This window comes from Carassius carassius, chromosome 29 (assembly GCF_963082965.1).
Source record: "Carassius carassius chromosome 29, fCarCar2.1, whole genome shotgun sequence".
In the NCBI taxonomy this organism is placed as follows: domain Eukaryota; kingdom Metazoa; phylum Chordata; class Actinopteri; order Cypriniformes; family Cyprinidae; genus Carassius; species Carassius carassius.
In genome coordinates this window covers 25,940,848-25,957,389 of record NC_081783.1, presented here as the reverse complement: position 1 = coordinate 25,957,389, position 16,542 = coordinate 25,940,848, and the positions used below count along the sequence as shown (strand labels likewise).

The following is a 16,542-nucleotide window of genomic DNA, read 5'->3' as shown; positions in this document are numbered from 1 at the left end:
CAGGAAGTTGACCATCTCGGAGCTGCTGGCTAGGCTCCTTTTCCTCTGCTGCGATCTAGTGCTCATCCTGGCAGCTGTCAGGTGAGGGCTATTTCCAGCAGTAGCATGGGTGGTTTGAGGGTTACAGTGGTGGCAAACCCCTCAGGTAACCAACCCTCGGGGACCATCGCTTCTCTAGCTCTTCGCAACCAGTTTAGGCTACTCCAGAGACTGCGCTCCCCCCGGGGGAACCGCTCATGGTGGCCATGGGTACCTGGTGGTAAGGACAGACAGACGAGGTGAGAGAAAAGGAGATGGAAGGATGAGGAGCAACAGAGACGAGAGAGGAGGAAAAAAAATTACAATTGTTCAGGTTCCCAGACACACTGCCATTCGGCCCTCCACCAGCTGGGTGAACTCTTCCGCGATGCTTGGTGGCGGCACTGCATGGCCCTCGGTGGAAAGCACAACATTCCTCCACAGCCTGGTGGACGGTGATGGCTCCTCTGTGTTCGGGCAGCCGGCAGGAGTCCCCCGTTCCTTGCTCTTCCCCATTATGGGGGAAGGTAGCAGGCTCTGGCCTCCTGGCGAACGGCGCAGACTCCTCCGCTCCCTCACGGACAGCAGCCGTCCCTCCACATATCGGCCGTCCAGCAGCGAGTTTGTCCGTCCCCCCGGCAACTCACTCCAGCCCACTGCCTCGAGCATCCAAAGCGGCAGACTGCTTCGCCCTGCTCGATGGCACCGTGGATTTACCACAGCGGCGAGGGAAATTTGGCAGCGCGTCCCTCCTTCCTCCAGGGTTTCGGCACCAGTGTAACGGAGTTTGTAAAATGGGAAGGAGGAGGCGGTAAACGGTGAACATTCAAATGAAACTTTAATAATTAAATAAACACAAAACAGCCCCTCACGGACAACTGCTTTGCACAAACCAAAACCAAAACACGATATATCATTTACCAATCACTTCACTGGCCTCGCTCCGTTCCCATGGCTCTCGGCCCCGCCCCACTCATCACAATATACATTTATTTTGTCCTCACATTCTTTATTGTAACTCTTTCCTCTCAGTCATGGCCTAATGGTTAGAGATTCGTACTCGTAATCCAAAGGTTGTGAGTTCAAGTCTCTGGCCGCCAGGAATTGTCGGTGTGCGAAGTGAACTCCATCCTCAAAACTCCATCCTCAGTGCCACAACTAAGGTGCCCTTGAGCAAGACACCGAAACCCCAACTGTACACCGGCAACACAGCATAATTGGCTGCCCACTGCTCCAGGTGTGTGTTCACAGTGTGTGTGTGTGTGTTCACTGCTGTGTGTATGCTCTTTGGATGGGTTAAATGCAGAGCAACAATTCCATGGGTCATCATACTTGGCTGTATGTCACGTCGGTCACACACCTGACTGAAAGGCTCATTATGCAGCTCATTATGTAGGCCTTTGTCTTCTCAGGTGTAAATCACACTAATATTCATGGTCAGTCATGCCTACTCGCATATGCCCTTTTAAAACTTAAAGATTTATAGAATTTTTTTATCAATCTAATGTCCTCTGTGAGCGAGTAAACAAGATGATTTTCACATAATTTTGAAGCAAAATTTCTAGGTTACAAGATCCAGGTTTGACAGTCTTGTGAACAAATGTTCTGTAAAAGGTTTTTTTTTTATTTATTTTTTTATACTTTTTATTGGGGTTTAACATATACAATTACATTAACAACCATCACACCCTCTACATACACAACAAATTTAATTTAAGGAAAAACAGTGTTCCATGTTTATACAGTCCATAAATTATCTTTAGAATTGAAAAGCTTGACAGTAATTAGGGAACATATGAGAAGTCAGTATAAAGAAATAAGCAGAGAAGTTAAAGACTCCCAAAAGAAGACGAACACTTTTATAAGAAACATAAGTACACACTTTGAGAATACTGGTCCAGAAAAACATAATGGAGGAAAATAATACAAATAAAGTTGTTTTAACGATAAAAAAATTATGAAAGAAAAGGAATAAAAGCTTTATATTCACACTGATAAATAAATGCATAAGATAAATAATAAACTTAATAAAAAAATAAAAAAGGGAATATGTACGAATAATGCGGAGTATGGAGAGATGCTGCAAAAAGAAGGAAGCATTAAGGTAGGTAACTCCGATCTCAAAGGCCGGTGAGCTCTTCAAAATATCTTATAAAGGGGGACCATATGTTTTGAAACTTACGTTTTAAATTTCGAACAATGTATTTAAACTTTTCCAGCTGAATGTAAGACATTACTTATTTTATCCAGGTACTATATGTTGGAGCGTATGCCCTTTTCCAATGAAGCAATATTAAACGCCTCGCCAGTAGTTTAGTAAAGGCAATAACAGAGCAAATGTTTTGGGAGTTCTGTACCCTCAAGCGTAACACCAAAAATGCCCATTAAGGTATCAGGGTCAATCTGACTACTATACATATGACTATATGATTTAAAAATTCCCCTCCAAAACTCATCCAGGACAGGTCACAACCAGAACATAGGGCAGTTGTGGCAGGAAATTTAGAACATCTATTGCATGCAGGGCTCTGTATGTGTTTTATAACCTTATTTCAGTGACTTCAAAATTTTAGTTTTTCACTAACCACACATAAATGTTGTTTTCTCAAAAACACAATTATGTACATATATGCTATTTACATATTATTGTACCCCAGTTTGTACTGAATGCAGTGTTTTTAGGCTTTAGCCTTATATATTTAGCCTATATGTTTATAAGCAACTGAAAAAAATCACAAAAGTCAGGGTAAATCAAAACTCCAGGGCCCAACACTCTTAGACCCCAGAGGGTTCAGGTCTGAGAAGATTTAAGCCTTTCAGGATGGGCTTGTCCAATGAGAAAGGCTAAAATTCCAAGGGGGAGGTTGGAAATATGGGAGAGTTTTTGGACCCTTTGTTTGAGGACATGGGAATTTGCATATGAAACTCAATAGAGTGTTGATTCACAAACTACTAAAGGTTTTTAGAACACTAATATGTTGCTTAGGTATTAACATATACAAATTCTCAATCAGATCATCAGAAGATGAATTCATAGAGACCAAACGTGGTATATGTAAGGTTACATGAATGTGTCGTTCTATCATAAGCACACTGCCTGCAGTCCCCCTGGGGGACAAATTTATTAAAAATAGTATTTGATGTTTATCTGAAAGTGTAACAATGCAAACAGATTTTCTGTAAGGAGTAGGGTTAGGGTTGGGTTAGGGGATAGAAAATATTGTTTGGTCAGTATAAAAGTAGTAGAAAAGGTCTATGGAAATTTCCCAAAATTCACAGAAACAAACGTGTGTGTGTGTGCATGTGTGTGTGTGTGTGTGTGTGTGTGTCTGTGACAAAGGCTCTTTATTATAAAACTCTTTATTCGCACTTTAAAAGTAAATGTGTATACTGATTTGTTGACATTTTGTTTCATTTTGTGTGTGTGTGTGTGTGTGTGTGAGTGTGTGTATGTGTGTGTGTGTTGGAATTGGATGTAGTTTGCAATACTTACAACTTTTCATTTTCTGTGGAATGGAGAATAATGCAATGCAAGGTTGGTCATCAGTGTCCATGTTGTCTTTTGTCTTTCCGTCTTATAGATTTAGCTGCTCATCTAGTGTGTTTGATGATCCAGAGTAAGTCTCTTTAATACACTGTGCTGTAAAAAAACAACAACAAAAAACACTTGTGGGGTGCTTTTTTTTTCTTTCTCTCCACAGCATAATTTCTGCATGTGCCCAGTTGTGCATTCAACACTTTGTTTTGGTACACTAAAAATGTATTATTTTGATGTGGAATATTTTATTCATTTGGTGGTATTTCTTGTTAAGTGGGATGCTAATACAACTTACCCACAAATGGTATTTAAAAAGGTAAAGATACACTTAAACTTGTGACTTTTGATATGTATGTTTGCAAAAGCACTTGCATCTGAAAGATGAAATTATACTTGTATTTGTACATACATTTAAGAAATTAAAACTAAACACACTGTTTATTTTTATTTAATGGCAATGTCTTTATTTTACCCTTTGTTAGATAATATCAATTGTGTGGTTGTTTCACAGTGTCTTCCAGCACATGTACACTTTTGGCCTTCTTTCTTTGGATGCATGGCTTATGTGCAGCACAACCTACCTATTTATACAGTAAATGCTCACTTTGACTCACTGGCTATGCTTTTTAACTGGTTGCTTGATAATAATTGCAATTGCCATTCAAAGTTGACTGCTAGTTGACTAAATTTGATAAATTACCAGTAATTCAATTATCTTAAATCTCTCTATAACAGGAGTGTAAGCATGATTGACATGAGAAGTGAGGAAGAGTCTATGTTGCTGCCCCATAGTCAAGTTCGACATGATCTCATGCACAACCAGTACAACAAGCTGAAAGAGGAAGAAGACCATTGGCAGGATGTAAGTGTATTTCCCAACTACTACTGTTTCCTGTTAACCAACACGTGGATCAGAATGTATCTATAATTTCATGTTTGTGTGTCAGGACTTGGCCAAATGGAAGAGTCGCAGAAGAAATGTGTCCCAGGATCTGATCAAGAAAGAAGAGGAGAGAAGGATGATGCAGAGACTGTTGGGTGCAGATGGAGCATCACAGAGAAGGAAAAGTATCAAGACTTACAGAGAAATAGTGGAGGAGAAGTATGTCTGCCATTTCCACCTACCCTTTCAACTTTTTTTATTACACTTTTTGTTGCAGCCCAACAGTACAGGTGTCACTGGGTCAAACAAAATCACATAAGCAAAAATTCTTATTACTGAATGTCAGTACAATAGTGCTTCAGCCATAATCACAACATTGCAGGCCCTTCAGTGGCATTGCTGTCAGTGGTGTTACTTTAAGTCTTGTGACTGTCAGTGGTATTAAATTAAGTGGTTTGTTAATTGGTGTTACTTTAAATAGTTTTATGGTGAATGCACTTGATGTCAGCTTTGATTTTCTTAGTTCTTACTGCAAGTGATGTTATTATTATTTGTAATGTAGATGAATGGGGTAGACTGCCCAAAACCTTCGACAACCTGTGGGGATTATTGTGCCCCACTGGTCACACAGTGTTTAACCAGTGTATCTCTAAATACAATCAAAGATTTATACCTTGGGGTATCTCTAATCTTCCCTATAAGACACTGTATGAATGGAGGAATTCATTCAGTTTCTTGCTTAGCAGAGAATCCAGAGGTTTATTTTAGGTTTATGTTTTGATTTGAAAACTTTTCCTAAAGAGAAACTCATCAAACCTCTCTTAGGCCCATGTACCATAGCATACCATACTAACTTTATTTTAATAAGCACTTTACAACAACCAAAGTTGACCAAAGTGCTGTACAGAAAAATAAAAAAATAGATAAAATAAAATAAACATATGTACCATTAATAACCACACAATAAAAGCATTCAAAGTAACAAATTGAATCAAGTAAATAAAGTCGACATCTTACTAGGTGTCAAAAGCCAAATAGTAAAGATGGGTTTTAAGAAGGGTTTTAAAAACAGATAAAGAAGAGGCCTGCTTAACATGCAAAGGCAGATCATTCCATAGTTTAGGGGCAGACACAGCAAAGGCACGGTCCCCTCTGAGCTTACGCTTAGTTTTACAGTCAGGAGCAGCTGATCATCAGATCTGAGAGAGCGGATGGGTTTATAAGAGTGTAAAAGCTCAGAGAGGTATGGCGGAGCAAGACCATTTAGTGATTTAAAAGCAAATAACAGAATTTTAAAATGGATCCTAAATTGAATAGGCATCCAGTGTAATGAAGCTAAAATAGGGGAAATGTGCTCATGTTTACGTGTGCCTGTTAAAAGACGTGCTGCTGCATTTTGTATCATCTGGAGACAGGTGATGGAGGACCCACTAACCCTCACATATAGTGAATTATAGGTGTTTTTGAAAAGAAGACCCTTTGGGCTTTACTTTTTATCAACCAGATTTGATAACGCTCAAAAATATCAAAAGTTATAGACACTGAAGTGCCTTGAATTTTTTTTTTTTTTTTTTTTTTTTTTTTTTTTACCACACTTAATTTTTTTTTAATTGATATAAAAATACATGATATCAGTCCTGGAGAAATCTAGAAAAGTAATGGGTTGAAAGTCACATGTCTCATGAGTTTCTATTTCAAATCTGAATAAGATATCATGAAAAATTTGACTCCTGCTAATATTTATGAGACTATGTCTATACCCCCCAACCCCAAATATATAAAAAAAAATATTTACCAACTGTATTAAAGGCTTCTACAAACTATTTAGTCATTACACATACCACTGCATATTTTTTTTCCAATTATAAAACACTAGACAGAAACTTAGACATCATATAAGTGATTTATTTGAGCACTAGAAAAATAAAATAAAATAATTTGAGTAAGATAAAAAAGATTTAACTTTGTATGCCAATTACAGAAAATCCTGAGATTGCTAGAAATGCAGCATTTACAATGAATTACAATGCAAATAAGTGCTGATGTGCTGATGGCCACTTATACAGATGGTAATAACACAAATGTGCCAAATGTAAATAATCCACTCTCTCTAATCATATAGACGCGTTCACTTTGATAGCCATGATCATGCAGTAATAGCGAGCTGGTTTGCACTCAAACAGATGGTAATCATGCAGATACATTCACATTCAACATAAAACATACTCTCACATTTATAAAAACTGTTGAAAAATAAAACAAACAAAGAAAAAGGCTATCGCTATAAGTTCCGCCTCCATCAACTGACAGGTCACAGTTACGTTTCTAACTGTGATTTCATTCTTCATGTTTTGATGTGTACTGCTTACACAAATGTATAAAATACAGTCCTTATTTCCTGCTTTCCATTGAAAAACAGCGATCTGTCGTAGATGCTTGAGGCTTAGATCTTTATAATGATATATATAAAGGTTTATTCGGTTACAAAACATAAAACACAAGACAAAATATATATACAGCCAATTCAATACAAACAAAGAGCCGTGGCTTATTTCACCTACCCTAGTTACAAAACAACATCTACCCATCAGACATTAGGCATAAACAGTATACATGTATAAACATCTGTATACATAGGTACAGTTTTTTTTTTAAATTTATCCCTATATTTTTCAAAAACTAGGATTTTAAACTTTTTTTAAATAATAAATGGAATTGCTCCTCTTATGAGCCCATTTCACAAGTCGACCCATTTTTCCAAGATGGTGTTCATTTTAAAGTTTGTTCTGACCATTTGTTTTTTAAATATGTTCTCTCCTCTTAGGTTGTATTTCTGTTCCCTGTTTTCAAACAAATATAGTATGGTTTCAGGCAATATTTTCCTAATGACTTTAAACATAAAGACACCGGTATTCAGACTGACTAGATCAGAAAAATTTATTGCTTTAAATTTACTGGATATTGAGTTTGTAGGTTCATTATACTGTGAATTATTGAGTATCATTATGGCTATTTTTCTTTTTTGTAAAATAAAAATAGTGTTTGTGGTTTTGTGTTTGTGGTATTGGCATGCCGCCATATTTCAACACAGTAAGAAATGTATGGAACAATAAGAGAACAATACAAAATATACAGAGAAGGTGTATTTAAAAAATACTTAGTATTATGTAATATAGCTATTGCTTTGGACAGTTTTGATTGAACACGAGCAATGTGTGGTTTCCAAGATAATTTATAGTCTAGTATTATTCCAAGAAATTTGTTTTCTTTCAACCTTTCTAGTACCACATCATCAATCTTTAAGCTCATGTTAGTTTTAATTTGTCGATTACTGAATATAATATATTTGGTTTTACTTAGATTAAAAGATAGTTTATTTTGTTCAAACCATTGCTTGATTCTCAAGTCAAGTCAAGTCTGCTTTATTGTCAATTCTTCAACATGTACAGTACATACATACAAAAAATCGAAATTGCGTTACTCTCAGACCCCCGGTGCATACAGATAACATTAACAGTAGAGCCTAAAAATCTAGATCAAATATAAAATGTAGATACAACTATACAATAAGGGAATGTAAAAAAGACATATAATAAAATTAAAAATCAAGTTAAATAAAGCAGCGCAAGGCACATGGCAGATAGAGTGCAAATCAGTGAAGTGAACAAACAGTGCAGATAAAAGATTTTAGTGCTAAAAGAAGTTTATTCAGTCTGATTAAACCTTACAAAGGGCTCAAGAGCAGTTATTTCATTTAACTCAAGAGCAGTTATTTCATTTAACTAACTGATGAGGTAGTACAAATGACGTCAGTTCCGTGGTGAATGAGGTAGTGAGCAGACCAATGCTGCACAAAGTGAGTAGTGCATGCCATCGTATATTAGTGGGGGGGGGGGGGGGGGGCTGTGGAAGGTCATGGAAGGTCCTGGGGATGTGGGATCTGGGGTGGGGGTTCATAGTTCAGTGGTGCCTGGGGCAGAAGAGGGACGGGGGGGGGGGGGCAAGTTCGGGAGGGAGTTTAGCTTCCTGAAAGCCTGATGAATGAAGCTGTCCTTCATTCTGCTGGTCCTGGCCTGGAGACTCCGCAGTCTCCTCCCTGATGGCAGCAGACGGAAGAAGCTGTGTGATGGGTGTGTGGGATCACCTGTGATGCAGAAGGCTTTGTGGGTGAGATGGGTTCCATAAATATCCTGCAGGGAGGGGAAAGAGACACCAATGATCTTCTCAGCTGCTCTCACTATGCGTTGCAGAGTCTTTCGGCAGGACGTGTTGCAGGCACCATACCACACTGTGATGCAGCTCGTCAGGATGCTCTGTGTGGTGCCTCTGTAGAAGGTGTACATGATGGGGGGTGGGGCTCTGCCTCTTCTCAGTTTGCGGAGGAAGTAAAGACGCTGCTGTGATTTCTTGGCCAGTGCTGCTGTGTTTTCAGTCCAGGAGAGGTCCTCTGTGATGTGCACACCCAGGAACTTGGTGCTGCTCACTCTCTCCACAGTCACACCATTGATGGTCTTACGTTCAGAGAGAGATTGTTGTCACTGCACCATCCGGCCAGGCGGCTCACCTTGCTCCTGTAGTTTGTCTCATCTTTGTTGCTAATGAGACCCACCACAGTCGTGTCATCTGCAAACTTAATGAAGAGGTTGGAGTTGTGTGATGGTGTGCAGTCAAGGGTCAGCAGAGTGAAGAGGAGGGGCCTCAGCACACATCCTTGGGGGGCCCCAGTGTTCAGTGTGATGGTGTTGGATGTGTTGCTGCCGACCCGTACTGCCTGAGGTCTTCCAATCAGAAAGTCCAACACCCAGTTGCACAGCGATGTGTTGAGCCCCAGCTGGATCAGTTTGTGAATTAGCTGTTGTGTTGAATGCTGAACTGAAGTCTATGAACAGCATTCTAACGTATGAGTCCTTTTTGTCCAAATGTGTGAGTGCTGAATGAACGGCAGTGGTAATGGCTGTGGTCGACCGGTTGGACCGATATGCAAACTGGAAGGGGTCCGGGGGGGGGGGGGCAGACTTGATGTGGGGCATGACTAGCCATTCAAAGCACTTCATGAGGATGGGAGTAAGTGAAACAGGAAGGTAGTCATTGAGGCAGGATGGAGATGGCTTCTTCAGAACTGGAATGATGGTGGTAGTTTTGAAACTGGATAGTTCTTAATGTTATTTTTAGTGATCTCCGAATGGCGAAGTTGAACATCATTAGCGCCGGCATGAATAACAATCTTACTGTATTTACGTTTAGCATTAGCCAGCACTTTTAAATTTGCCAAAATGTCAGGCGCTCTGGCTCCTGGTAAACATTTGACTATCCAAAGCGTCCAAAGCCATATCTAGAGCCCTAACATTCTTACAGTCGTCAATTAAAGTTTGGATGTGTGTCTCTGATTTTGAAATCTTCTCTGTCAGCCTAACTATTTCCCTGCATTTATTACATGTGAATCCCTCATTGCCGACAGAGATAGATAAACTGTACATGTGGCAAGAGGTGCAAATAACAATAACAGGAGAAGCCATTACTCACTGTGCTTGATGAAATATTCTTACCACAGTTGTTTGATGAACTTGTGAAAAACTGGAGAGAGGAGAGAAGAAAAGAAAACAGCGATAGGTATGAATGAAAATGATAATGGAAAGCTAACGAGTGCTAACGCAATGCAGTTGCACTGCACTCACGTGATTTAAAATAAAAGTGAACGATCAAAATTAATCTGATAAGACTGACCGATAATATCAGAAATATGTTGGGAATTAAGTTATATTTTAGGGAAATATGTTGGGAATTAAGTTATAAGATAAAGATTCCAGAGAAAAATCTATTTTCTAGCATTTTTAATACAGTTGCTCCTTTACGCTTAAGGAAAGTTAAGGAAAACAGTCTGACACCATGGTATAATGAGCATACTCGCACCGTAAAGAGAGCAGCCCGAAAAATGGAGCGCAGCTGGAGGAATTGTATTGCTTGGCAGGAAAGTAACCTATCCTACAGAAAAGCATTAAAAACTGCTAGGTCTGATTACTTTTCTTCTCTTTTAGAAGACAACAAACATAACCGCAGGTATTTATTTAATACAGTGGCTAAATTAACGAAAAATAAAGCCTCAACAAGTGTTGACATTTCCCAACATCACAGCAGTAATGATTTTATGAACTACTTTACTTCTAAAATCGATACTATTAGAGATAAAATCGTAACCATTCAGTCGTCAGCTACAGTATCGCATCAGACAGTGCACTATAGATACCCTGAGGAACAGTTCCACTCATTATCTACTATAGGAGAGGAAGAATTGTATAAACTTGTTAAATCATCTAAACCAACAACATGTACTGTATGTTAGACCCTATTCCATCTAAGCTCCTAAAAGAGGTGCTTCCAGAAGTCATAGATCCTCTTCTGACTATTATTAATTACTCATTGTCATTAGGGTATGTCCCCAAAACCTTAAAACTGGCTGTTATTAAGCCTCTCATTAAAAAAAAAACACAACTAGACCTCAAAGAAGTAGTTAATCATAGACCGATCTCGAATCTCCCTTTTCTGTCCAAGATACTAGAAAAGGTAGTATCCTCACAATTATATTCCTTCTTAGAGAAAAATTGTATCTGTGAGGATTTCCAGTCAGGATTTAGACCGTATCATAGTACTGAGACTGCTCTCCTTAGAGTTACAAATGACCTGCTCTTATCATCTGATCGTGGTTGTATCTCTCTATTAGTGTCATTGGATCTTAGTGCTGCCTTTGACACTATTGACCACAACATTATTTTGCATAGACTAGAACACTTTGTTGGCATTAATGGAAGTGCATTAGCATGGTTTAAATCGTACTTATATGACCACCATCAATTTGTAGCAGTGAATGAAGTGGTATCATATCGATCAAGTGCAGTATGGAGTGCCTTAAGGCTCAGTATTAGGGCCGCTACTCTTCACGCTTTACATGTTACCCTTGGGAGATATCATCAGGAAACATGGTGTTAGCTTTCACTGTTATGCTGATGATACTCAGCTCTATATTTCTTCGCGGCCCGGTGAAACACACCAATTTGAAAAACTAATGGAATACATAGTCGATATAAAAATAATTGGATGACGTGTAATTTCTTACTGCTAAATTCTGAAAAAAACAGAGGTGTTAATTATAGGATCTAAAAACTCTGCATGTAATAACCTAGAACACTGTCTAAGACTTGATGGCTGCTCTGTCAATTCTTTGTCATCAGTTAGGAACCTAGGTGTGCTATTTGATAGCAATCTTTCCTTAGAAAGCCACATTTCTAGCATTTGTAAAACGTCTTGGTTATGTATGTAACCCTCGTTCCCTGAAGGAGGGAACAGAGATGTTACGAATGGGATCTCGCTTGAGAGCCGAATCACCTTCGAGTGGTACAAAATGAGCCAATGGTACACAAAGTACCTTGGTCTGCAGAATTTGCATCATGAGCTCCGCCCCGCAGAGCAGGTATATAAGGAGCAGCACGAGCAACTCGAATTCAAGTCTTCGCTCAGGAGCCGAGCCAGTGACCTGGCCGTTCAGCGGAACAGCGATGTGGCAAGGGGACGTAACGTCTCCGTTCCCTCCTTCAGGGAACGAGGGTTACATACGTAACCAAGACATTCCCTTTCAGTCAGTCACGTTCGACGTTACGAATGGGGTCCCTTACAAAATGCCCTATGGCTGTCTTCCAGCGACCCGTGTGAGTGATAGCACCCTGTCGTGAGGCCAGCACGAGTGAGGGCCTATATCTTACATAGAATACACTGAGTAGCATATTCCAGCTGGATGAATACTAGCAGGCTGCCTGCCCGTAGGAGGACTTACAGAAGGCATCCACCAAGGTGATGATACATAAGAACTCTCAGGTACCCAGCCCGCAGGGTGGAAGTTTCAACGACAGAGCTGGCAAGGGGCGAAGAGACTTACTGTGGACATACACACGTGGGATTGCTCAGAAAGGGGGAATCACAAAACATGGAGGCACCTAGTCCCACACAGGGCTGACCAAAGGGCATGTACGAAAGTGCTGGAGAAACCCATGGTTCTGAACTATATATATATATATATATATATATATATATATATATATATATATATATATATATATATAGATAGATAGATATTTTTTGTCATTTATATATATAACATTTCTGTAATCTATATATCCTACCAATCAACAGTTTTTGAGCAGTAAGATTTTTTATGTTTTTATTTTTTATTTATTTGATCCAAAGTACAGCAAAAACAGTAATATTGTGAAATATTTTTATATTTAAAATAACTTTTTCCCTATTTGAATATATTTTCAAAATGTAATTCATTCCTGTGATCAAAGCTGTATTTTCAGTATCATTACTCCAGTCTTCAGTGTCTCATCCTTCAGAAATCATTCTAATATGCTGATTTGCTGATTATCAATATTTAAAACATGAGTAATTTTTTTTCAGTATTCTTTGATGAATATAAGGACCCAAAGATCAGCATTTATGTGAAATAAAAAGCTTTTGCAACATTATACACTATATTATTCAAAAGCTTACAGTAAATATAATTTTTGTTTTTTGGAAAATAAATTATAGAAATGAACACTTCTATTTAGCAAGGACTCTTTTGTAGGTTTGAGTCTCAGGCTGGCAACACAACGACCAAGGTACTCTTGAGCAAGGCACTGAACCCCCAACTGCTCCACGGGCGCCGCAGCATAAATGGCTACCCAGTGCACCTGGTGTGTGTTCACGGTGTGTGTGTTCACTGCTGTGTGTGTGCACTTTGGATGGGTTAAAATGCAGAGCATGAATTCTGAGTATGGCTCACCATACTTGGCTGAATGTCACATCACTCTTCACTTAAAATTGATCAAAAGTGATGATAAAGACATACATTTTCAAAAGATTTCTATTTCAAAATAAGTGCTGTTCTTCTGAACTTTCTATTCATCAAAGAAACCTGAAAAAAATCCATGTTTTCAACATTATCATTTTTATTTTTTATTTTTTTTTTGAGCAGCAAATGAGAATTTCAGAATTGTTTCTGAAGGATTGTGTGACTGGAGTAATGATGCTAAAAATTCAGGTTTGAAATCTCAATAAATTACAATTTGAAATATATCCAAATAGAAAACAGTTCATTTAAATAGGCTAGTAAAAATATTTAAAAATATTTCTGTTTTGCTGTACTTTGGATCAAATAAATGCCGGCTTGGTGAACAGAAGAGACTTCTTTAAAAAAATATTAACAAGCTTACTGTTCAAAAACTGTTGACTGGTAGTGGATACCATAGGCAACTTTTATTTTTTCTCAAATTTCTTGCTTTTAATTGGCTTAGGAATCTATAACTGCTGGAAAATAACAAATAATAATGATTTGTTTATATACTACAAACTATTTTTATCACATAATAAGGCAGAATAGTTTATATTCTGTAATAAATGCTTGTCAATTTGTACTGAATTGTTCATACTTTATTTATCACCTGCTGGAAATTACTTGAAAAACCATATATAGTTGCAATTGTATGTTTAATATCGTCTTGTTTCCAAAAGTGTCTGGGCCTTTTTTTTTTTTTTCTGTGTAAAAACTGTTTTCATAAGTGATAGCTGGACGCTTTTGCCCATATTAGGAATTTCCTGATATGACTTTTTGAGCAAGAGCACCCTCCGGCTTCGAGTATGAATGAAACACACACTGCAGGAGAGTTTAGCGCTCTGTGATGACCATCGCGCTGTATTCTCAGTAGACCTCTGTATTCTGGGTCCTAATAAAATATCAGATCATGTGCAGACTATCCCGTCTCTTTGAGTTTAAATATATATTTATTCACACCAGCTCTTGAAAACCTCTATGCGACCACACGTGACCTAAAAAGTGCGGGGGACGAATTACCGTGATATAAAAAGTGGGGGGGGGGGGCACGTCCCCTGCGTCCTGCCCTGTAACTGAACGCACGCATCATGGCACAGCAAACGGATTGACATCGAGCAGGTCCTTAGTGGCCCGAAGGGGCGAGAACCCGGGAGGACACAGGCTCTACACAGAGATTAAAAATTTTTGCAAATGTGTTAGGTGTCACCCAGCCCGCAGCTCTACAAATGTCTGTTAGCGGGGTGCCATGCGCCAGCGCCCAGGAGGAAGCTACACTCCTAGTTGAGTGAGCTCTCACCCCTATGGGGCATGGCAGGTCTTGAGCCTGATAAGCCAGGACAATAGCATCCACTATCCAGTGGGATAACCTCTGCTTGGAGACAGCCTTTCCTTTCTGCTGGCCTCTGAAACAGACAAAGAGCTGGTCTGAGGTCCTAAGGCAGTTCTGTCCACGTAGGTGCGGAGCGCACGTACTTGATAGAGCAGCGCCAGGGCTGGTCTGCCTCCTCCGGGGAACTTTGGGCACGTACCATGCCGGGGTCTCAAGACAGCATGAGAGTTAGCCGGCCCGAATTCCAGATACGCTTCGTCAACTGAAAATGCCTGCAGGTCCCCGACCCTCTTCACCGAAGCCAAAGCCGTCAGGAGCGCAGTTTTCAAAGATAAAAACTTTAGCTCTACTGCAAGCAAGTGTTTGAAGGGAGCCCTCTGCAGCGCCGATAGAACCACTGCGAGGTCCCAAGAGGGGACTCGCTGAGGGTGAGGCGGATTGAGCCTCCTTGCTCCTCTCAGGAACCTGATAATCAGATCGTGCCTCCCAAGAGACTTACCTTCAACAGGGTCATGGTGAGCTGAAATGGCGGCCACATAGACCTTGGGAGTGGAAGGACACAGCCGTCGTTCCAACCCCTCCTGAAGAAAGGAAAGCACTGACCCGATCTGACATTTCCAGGGGTCCTCACGCCGTGAAGAACAACAAGTGACGAAGAGGTTCCACTTCAAAGCATAGGCGTGTCTGATGGACATGGCTCTAGCTGAAGTGATGGTAGCTACCACCTGTGGAATTGTCTCAGGTAATGCAGCAGTGACTGCGCGCGCTCGTTCGTAAGCCACGCAAACATGGCGACAGAGTCTATTTCCATACCGAGAAAAGAGATCCTCTGCACAGGGGAGAGCTTGCTCTTTTCCCAGTTGACCTGAAGACCCAGTGGGGCGAGGTGTCTGAGCACCAGATCCCTGTGCTCGTACAACCGCTCTCGAGAGTGAGCTAGGATCAGCCAGTCGTCGAGGTAGTTGAGGATACGGACAACTTGTTCCCTGAGAGGAGCCAGGGCTCCCTCCGTGACCTTCGTAAAGATGCTGGGAAACAGGGCCAACCCGAATGGAAGAACCTTGTACTGAAATGCCTGCCCCTCGAAAGCAAACCAAAGAAACTGTCTGTGTCGAGGAAAAATGAAGACATGAAAGTACGCATCCTTCAGGTTGATCGCTGCAAACCAATCCATCGGACAAATGCATTCGAAAATACGCTTGGGCGTTAGTATCTTGAACGGGAGTCTGTGCCGAGCTTGGTTCAAGGCATGCAAGTCCAGGATTGGCTGTAACCCACCTGTCTTCTTCGTTACTATGAAGTAAGGGCTGTAAATCCGGACTTCATGTCGGCTGGAGGGACTGGCTCTATCACGCCCTTTGCCAGCAGGGTCACGACCTCCAAGTGTGACAGGGGCATCTTTGCCCACCACCGTCGTACGGACACCCCGAAACCTGGGGGGACGCCGGGTGAACTGAATTGCGTAGGCGAGCCTGAGTGTCCGGATGAGCCAGGCGGGAAGGCCTGGGAAGCTCTAGCCAGGCTCGCAGAAACCGAACCAGCGGGGTCAAGGGGATTACAGGTGTACCCACGGTGGGGCAGTACGGTGGAGCAGACAGCCCTGGCATGGGAGGCATAGTGTCCCTTAGCGGGGGTGGAGATCTGACTCCAAGTAGCAAGGAGGGCATGAGAAGGCGAAGCGTTTTCGAGCCGGCTTTGCATGGAAACTGGCAAGGGGAGAGGAAAACGGGAGCGGCGAGGAAGCACATCGCCAACAGTTGTTCGTGGCCTCTTGGGACCCGGAGGTAAAGGACACAGCTCTTTTAGTGACGGTTTGGGTGCCACCGGCCGCAGTGCCAGTGGCAGAACAAAAAGAAAACGAGAAAAAAGGATTCTCCTCCTGCTCTCCTCCGGGGGAAGGAGTGGTCCTG

General features: G+C 40.8%; 1 protein-coding gene across 1 annotated transcript in view; it reads left to right on the top strand.

Annotated features, from left to right (window-relative positions):
• limch1b (LIM and calponin homology domains 1b) overlaps positions 1 to 16,542 on the top strand; it is a 212,840-nt gene that overhangs the window by 142,239 nt on the left and 54,059 nt on the right. Inside the window, exons 5-7 of the mRNA XM_059516453.1 lie at positions 3,600 to 3,635; positions 4,292 to 4,418; positions 4,504 to 4,658. Coding sequence (XP_059372436.1) covers positions 3,600 to 3,635; positions 4,292 to 4,418; positions 4,504 to 4,658 — 318 coding nt within the window. The remainder of the gene's footprint in view (positions 1 to 3,599; positions 3,636 to 4,291; positions 4,419 to 4,503; positions 4,659 to 16,542) is intronic.